The 8,569-nt window shown below is 31.9% G+C and overlaps 1 protein-coding gene across 4 annotated transcripts in view; it reads left to right on the top strand.

The window, feature by feature from the left end:
* The first annotated feature begins 2,123 nt into the window (after positions 1–2,123).
* Positions 2,124–8,569, top strand: part of jvl (javelin-like) — a 68,071-nt gene continuing 61,625 nt past the window's right edge. For 3 of the 4 annotated variants that reach the window (XR_003624683.2, XM_089731842.1, XM_028174549.2), the window contains exon 1: positions 2,125–2,491. Coding sequence is in view for 3 of the 4 variants with exons in the window: in XM_089731842.1 (XP_089587968.1) it covers positions 2,426–2,491 (66 nt within the window). In the remaining variant the exon portion in view is untranslated. Of the gene's footprint in view, positions 2,492–8,569 lie in introns of all 4 variants that reach the window. The other variant, XM_028174550.2, reaches the window with a different exon arrangement.

Genomic DNA, 8,569 nt, shown 5'->3' with positions numbered 1-8,569 from the left:
GCAAAGGTGTCTTACCATACAGCCTAGTCTTTTGTATTACATTTATGGCTTTGCTTTCCAGTTTTCCAAGTCCAGTTTTTATATAAAAAATTATGACATGATATGGGATGAAATATTATGATCTCAGTAAAATGGTGGTCCTTTACTGAAACTTTTTCAGTGGACTTTTTGGAACATCCCGAGAAGTTACTTCCAACGGCTTTGTTTTATTTTCCCACATTTATGCACTTTCACAGATAACAGGTAATAAACCACCGTTATCACGCATTTAAGTCTAAAGAAATATAAAATAAACAAAATAAAATAACAACAATCACACAACTTCACTCCTCGCGTTCCCGCCAAAAAGTCCACAATCCACATTTAATTTTGTAAGTTTAAAAAACTGTAGTAGTAGTTCTGTTTTTCCAACTGAAAAAGCAAAGCCATCATACCATCTTTTATACATTTTTTATGAAAAATGATAATACGAAGTGAAATTAAATTAAATTGATTAATTAGAAACATTAATCAATTGGCATGAAATTAAATAAAATGAGATGAGATAATATGGGATGAAATATAATCTCAGTGAAATGGTTATTTACCGAGACTTTTTCAGTAGACTTTTTAAAGAGCCCGAGAAGCTTCGGCGAGTGTTTCAGTCGGTTCATTTTACCACATTTGTGCAATTACACAGATACTAAACAGTTAATAAACCACCGTTATTACACATTTAACCCTGGAAAAACACTAAATAAACCACATAAAGCAATTCACACAACACCGTTACTCGCGTCCCCGCCAAGAAAAATTATAATCCATAGATAATAAATGTAATTTGGAATATAATCATGGATTAAATTTGATTAAAAAAGGAGATATATTGCCGATACTGCTAGGCGCAGCTTACAAAACCAATTACATCCTCCTTTAAAGTTTCATATTTCAACAAAATAGTGATGTCTCAGTTAAAATACAAGTTTACAATCATTTTGAGAAACTGAAATAAATCTATTTGATCAGGAAAGCTGGTTATATTGGCTTGTAAAAATGTCAAACTAATTGTCCATGAAACAATGTGATAAAATAAGAAGACTTAATTTAAAATTAATGAGATTTTATGCCTGTAACTTAGCTCTTCATTCACACATATCGTCGCATTCTTTCTATGTAAAGTTAAGGTTAAACTCACATAATTAATCAGGGTCGAATGAACTTATGTTAATTTACTCTTTTAAGGTTAAGAATAAACTTGCTCCGGGGATATTTTACAACTCTATTCAGTGTTATCTAAACCATGTTGATTTGCTGCTGTTTTGTGATGTTTGTATTTTACAGCACGCCGCTACTATTAATGGGTATTTCGGTGACAAAGGAAAACGCAGCAAACTCACTGTTACACTAGGTTTTTAAATATGTAGGATCTTGGGCCCATGAAAAAGCAAAGACGTGTTACTATAATTATAGCTTCTTCCTGAGCTACAAGCAGCTAAAAAAGCCTAAGTAAAATAGCAATTGGACACCTACCTACCTATTAACAATCTTAGTGACAGTCAAACAGCTGTCAAACCGTAATTACATAAACCCGACAGTCCGAAACAACTTGTAACATATGCACCTAAAATTACATATAAGAGTTGATATTAATAATAGATTATTATTGCTCCTGCATTTAAAATTACTTTTTTACATTTATACTAAATAACATACATTGTTAAATGAATATAATCCTTCAACTACACCCGCTTCCTAAAGAATTAATATATATTTTTTTGCACCGTGCTTTAACTAACTTCTTTAGTGAAACATCTTGTGCAGATAATAATTTTAAATTACTCAAGATATCTATTTTCTATTCTTTCAAATCTTCAAAGGAAAGCTAAAATTTTAAATTGTAAAAATAAGCTGATTACATATTATTTATTTGATTGTTCACTAGCAATAGTAGGTTTCTGCCTGAAAATATTTAATTTCATAAGAAGACTACTTTTGTTTACGAAATAGTCTAGGTTTGTCAACATTGTACTGATAATTGCAATAGAAGATAGAAGTACGATTTAAAAAAAATTGGCTGTATTGTCTTTGTCCCTTTTCTTTGTACAATTAGACAACTGATGTAAAACCTCTTTGATTTTTTAACATTGTAAACATGGCGTCTTTGACAGTTTTATGTGTCAAGGTAAACTTAAAAGTAAAATCTACGTTGTGAACATTGAATTTTCTGAATCGATTTCACATTTTTGTATTTTTAAATTAAGTGAAGTGTTATAAAAATAAAACAATGAGGCTTTTTATGAACTGTTATGTGGCTAAAGATAAAGTGGATCGATTAAACAAATCATGATACCAAACCCATTTTAAATTTTAAACCAAGACTTAAACAATGTTAATAAAAAAACTTGTTCCTATGACTGTTAATAAATAAATTAGTTAGAATTGAATCATGGAGGAGAAATTGAACGGGGAATACTTCGAAGGTCAAGCGGAAGGCTTCAATTACAATAATCTGGTAAGTTTCAAATGATATCGACGAAAAACCTAAAATATTGGCACTGAAACAAAAATAAAATGTAAAAAGTCAGAAAACTATATTTCGACTCTGTATGTTACGATACATCAAATAGTTACTGTATTCTGTTTAATTTGTCTACTAATTTAAATTAAAGTATATGAAGCCAAAATTCTCACAATAATCAAGGTTATTTGTTAATTTCTAAATTAGTCAATTGTATATTGAATCTAAAATTTATTGAATGACAAGAGTAAAAAAACTTTTCTTTAGGATTACTTAGATTAAATCAACAACAAATTTTCTTGACCCATGCAAATATTATAAATGTGAAAGTTTTATGTTTGTTACTTAATCATGCGAAAATAGCTGAGATTTCCACAAAGATACTTTGGAAGCTGAAATAACACAAAGGATGCTTTTTATCATGGTAAATGACAAGATCAGGTCAATGTAAAGTAAATCTGAAATGATAATTATAACTGTGTTTGCTCTTCTGTGATTTTAAATACCAATGAATCTGCTAATCAACTGGTAGTTTTTTTTATGATTGAGGGATTAATGGTCACCTGGGGCCTGTCCGGCTTCACCAGAACAGGTGGGTGAGCAAAGGTTCAGCCAGCCTACAACAACCGACCTGTAGTTTATGGACCAAAGAATAATACAAACAACTATTTACTCTGAAAAAAATGCATTGTTTTACTACTACTAGTGCAGTAAATTACAGAGTTACTGGTGTATTAATATCAATATCATCATCATCAGCCTATAGTTGTCTACTGCTTGACTTAGGCTACTCCCAATTTACACTATTTTTATATATTTATTAATATAGAAGAAACAATATAGTTGTAAGAAATCAATTACTCTATAATATATACATTTAGAACTGTTAACTGTAAATGGCTAATAATTATCTCAGATGCTTTGATTAAGTAATATTTTAGTATCTTAAAAAAAAAGTGGTTTATTTATTTTTGTATACAAAATAATATGGTATTGTACTTGGTATCTTTATAATATTTTAAAATTTCGTCTTGTCTTATTCTTGAAGGACTAGACTAATTGCACAATAGTTGAATCCTTGGGATATATTTTATCAACTACTATGTAGATACTTTGATCTTCTTCCTAAAACACCTTTTAAATAATTTTTGTGTATTGTTGGATCATGCACACTTACATTTTAACTAGCATTTTAGCTTTATCATTATGTAGATATAGAGCTCACTGTCAATTGGGTGTTAATTGGTTACCAATGCCCATATAAATCACAATGTGAAAGCTGCTACTCACCTTGAGACTCAAGGTCAAATTGTGAGTTTTAATGTATGTAATCATCTGTATAAATATGATAAAAATGGAATAAATGTCTGATTCATGGGGAAGATACTAACTATACACTACACACTTTTTAACTTTGTGACCTACGTGGCTTAATATGATGTGATTAGAATAAACATGCTTGGTAAAATAAATTAATATTGCTGGTACCCTGAAGTCCTTCCTGCTTCAAAAAGACTAGAGATCTGACAGGTTCAAAGTTGTGTGGACAAAGGCTGGTGCATTTGTATCAAGCAATGTAATTATGACAGTATTCAAATCCCCCAAGTAAGATACCAATTTCTCTCAGAAAATTCATACGTGACACATGTTAATAAATTATAGTATAGTAGTATAATAAATAACAAGCCATCAAAACCTATGAATTTGCACAATTACCAGTGGCTAGCATGCATAGGTAGCACCATCTTTTATTATTTCTGTAACAAAGTATTAATGTATTCAGGTTTGTAGTACAATTTAGACTTTGATATAGTGTCTCAAGTTGAGTGTCTGCATTCACATTGTGATTTCTATCAACTCTGGAAAACTCTTTTCATTTGGTGAGTCACTTCACCAGTCTATGGAATAAAATAAAAAAAGCCACACCCATATTCACAATGAGTTTTCAGAGCTTTGTAAAACTTGTAAAAGTCAATATGTGAATATACATATTATATGTATGATCCCATAGATTCTGAAATGGCTGAACCGATTTCAATGAAATCAGGAAATCTTCAGATTGGCCATGGGAGTAATTCTAGAAGTTTGGTGCTGTTAGAATCAGTGTGGAATCGAAAGATCTGCCAGCAAAGTGGGATGCTTCTGACTTCTTGAATGTTTCAATATTGTCAAAATATTTGATAGTGTTAAAACATTCAATAATAGTTAATGTAGCTGGGTCCCTACTTTAATTAAAAAATGTTAGATGGCAATGGCAACAGACATGGATGACTTCGGTCATCTGTTTAATCATTTATGTTAGTATTTCAATTGATTTCCAGTATTTCAAAGCCTTTACTTATAATATTTCCATTTAAATTACTTAAGTACTTTTGTTGACTATTGCAATTAGGGTTTCCACTATTTTTTAAATAATGGATTTGTGTCCAATTGGGCTATCTGACTGATGGAAGGTGTGTAAGCACTGTGGTTACAACCAGAATGAATTAATTAATTTGCGTATTACAAAAAATAGGGTCAAAATTTGGTGAGATGTAATCGGGACGTGGTAAAGTATAAATTCAGGGCAGCTCCAATTTCAATGACCGAAATACGTTTTGTCTCTGCATTATAATGGCGTTAGATGATGTTACAAAACATGATTAAATAATGTCGGATAAACTTACGTTTTAATTAATATCAGTATATTATATAATAAAATAAAAATGTGATTATATTATAATATACCTTTAAAATGAATGTTAAAATTTTTCAATCAGTTATTGAAAAAATTCAAACGTCTAGAAAATTTGTGACTTTGTATTTGACTGGTATAATACGGTTAGTCCAAGCCATTGGCTTGTATTGACATGGCATATATAATAAATAATTTATGTGAAGCTATCATTAATTCATATTGTCCACAAAATGATAAAGACTACAGAGTAACTTATCTTCAAGATAATCAATTTGCAAATAGATGTTATGAACTGACAGTGTTTGTTAACTTGAAACACCATCTCCTTGATACGGCAATTCTGGATGAAATCAAATTGAAATTGAAGTGAGTGTTGATTTATGTTTACGTGATCGTATAACAATATCGTAGACTGTAAAACATGTGTTACGTCACCATCGACGCAAATACTTAAAACCATATATCTTGTAAAATTTTTGTAGCGAAGTTAAAAGTCGACTCTATTGTTCACGGTTTTCTATTTTACTACTGGCTGGGCCAATGAACAATAATAATATCTTGATCCCACGCCGAGAGACAATGTGATGTGGGGCAAGCAAGCTGACACAATTAAATTTGCTCGAAAAAAACCTCACATGGTATAAAAATTTGCAGAATAAGCTAGTTTAACTCCCACGCTTCTACTTGTATAATCTATATGTAGTTAATTTTATTAGAATGCTACGTAATAATAAAATTGAAAATCTTCTTTTAAATCCAAAATGATTTTGAAAGGACAGATGGTCCACGACAGCTGTTTGTAGGCAGCTGTTGAATACAAACAGGTTTATATGTTGTAAATATGGCACAGCAAATCAGTTTTTGGTTAACTCATCTCATACTCAACCTGTAAGAATGAGCTGTGATCCAAAAATATAAGGAAATCATTACAAAACTTGATCTTCTTTTTCATACTGGTGGTAGGACCTCTTGTGAGTTCGCACGGGTAGGTACCACTACCCTGCCTATTTCTGCCGTGAAGCAGTAATGCGTTTCGGTTTGAAGGGCGGGGCAGCCGTTGTAACTATACTTGAGACCTTAGAACTTATATCTCAAGGTGGGTGGGGCATTTACGTTGTAGATGTCTATGGGCTCCAGTGACCACTTAACACCAGGTGGGCTGTGAGCTCGTGCACCCATCTCAGCAATAAAAATATAAAACAATTTAAAGTGCAGTGAATTCGATATTCAGTTTTTGTAATAAAACGCGCAAACAACAGTCTTATTTGACGTGCAAGGTCGCATGTTAAAGGCGGTTATGTCGTCGGTACCAGGCTCCAGGCACGGATCGTCTTCGCGTGATATTTTCCTACTACCTACCTATCTTTAGTTTACTACGCTAGCTAGGTTATTGCTATTGATCAAACTGAACGAATTCGTGGGTACGTTTGTATAAATAGTTCTGTTAATGTCAGGGGCCAGTTTTTACTGATAATATACCGGTTAGTCTGATTTTGAGACTTATAAACGAAGGTTAGTTTTAAAACGATGAATTTTATTATGATATTACTTTGGTTTTCTGCTAAATAGCTCCTCTTGGATAATACACTTAATGAACGAAATCAAGTCGGAATACTAAATTATGCTTCAATAATTGAAGGACATTACCATTAATGCTATAATCAAGCTTTAAAATTTCATATAACAGATTTGTGCAGAAGAAGCATAAAAGGTACCGATCGCGTGTCTGCCGCAAAACTTAACTACCCAGTTGGCAATGTTCAAGTTTTGTCAGCCAGTACGTTTTGGTCTCGCCGTTTCGTAAGACTTACTGGATCGTGAATAACTTACCGGTGCGAGATTCGTTTGCATTAATTCGGTACCTAATTGTACTGTTTTAAGTTTGTGCAAATAGTAATGAAACGAGTGAGCTTTACGAAAAAGAAAGTAAAAAAACTGGTGCGTGATAATGTAATATAGTAGTAGTATTTAAAGATGCGTGCGTGCCTTCCACAGTAATTGTCATATGAAGCTTCACTAGAATCGTTGACAATGCGCTTCTATGGATAAACAAATTTCAGTCAGTTCAAGATCCAACAGATAGTGATTTCCTTTTTGACAAAGTGTCAGTACCGAATTCGCTTCGAATTAATACGATCTTCATATTATGTTCTTGGAGAGTTAAAAAGACATGTTGCGGTTCGCTGATAGCTTATAGTCGTTTCGAAAAGTATTCAATTTCCAATGAAAGTTATAAATGGTACACATAATTGTTAATAAGTTTTAGTAATTATATAGTTATATTAAATGTTATTTTTCATTAAAAATAATAGTAGTTAAAGATATATTTCACCGACAATTCCTAGTCATTCGTTTTTTCTCCATCCGATTGCTAGAGCAATTCTATTTCTAATCCGTTTAGTCTTGCTCTAAAAGCGATCAATTCGTTGTAACTAAAAGTGTAGGTAGTTTTATTTTTTACCTATTTTCTATTCTACGTGAGTTTGTTTTAATCGTGTCGCTTTCGTTATAAAACGTCCGTTTTCATTAGCATAAACCCCATTTCACATTAAAGTCCCGTCATATTCACCCGTGACTGTAATCAACGAGGTTAGTGCTACAATAATGTAATTAGAACGTGAAACGGATTATTTAATCGAGCACATTTACTTAAATATCCAACAAAAAGATTAATAACCTGCAAATGATTCACCGTAGTTGTCCTAAAATAATATCTTCATAAATTGACTGACTACGTTATGGTTTCACGTGAAAGGCGGATAATAAATATGAGGTTTAAATATTGCATTTAGAAAATATCGATTTAGGTTACTTTATCGATTTAAGTTTTTTATATTACTCATCTCTCGGTGCTTTCTCATTAGATGTTAATCGGCACCCTTTCTCACTGCGTGTTTGTTGGAGTATTTTATTCGCTGCACTGCGGTAATTAGTCACTTTCTCTGGTTATATTTCTGAACTGCCAGCTAATAGATTACACTGACAGTAATGGATAAGAAGGGCAAAAGTTATTGTATATAATTTGAATATTAATGTTTGGAATTGAATGACATGGACGTCAATGTTGTTTTTGTATTTTCTTTTTCTAACTAGGGTTTTGGAATTATGAATACAGTATCTCCTAATTATTTATTAACGTGGCACTCGTTTTCGATACAGGCTTATCAAACACCCTTATTACTTATGTATGTCAATTGTTTACGATTATGCTAATATAATGAACTCTACGTAACTTAGGTTAGTGTACGCAGCTCCTTCATAAAGAAAACGGTTTTTTTTTTGAAACATTTATGTTCTAAAACTTTGAAATTGACTTCTCTCTCTGTTTAAAAAATTGGGAATAAAGTAAGTGTACTGTTTGCAAGCCGCGGGGTACACTATCTTCTGAGATAACA

The sequence above is a fragment of the Bombyx mandarina genome, chromosome 12 (assembly GCF_030267445.1).
Source record: "Bombyx mandarina strain Sakado chromosome 12, ASM3026744v2".
NCBI classification, from domain to species: Eukaryota; Metazoa; Arthropoda; class Insecta; order Lepidoptera; family Bombycidae; genus Bombyx; species Bombyx mandarina.
The sequence above is the reverse complement of the archived record's forward strand: the minus strand, read 5'-3'. Positions and strand labels throughout refer to the sequence as shown.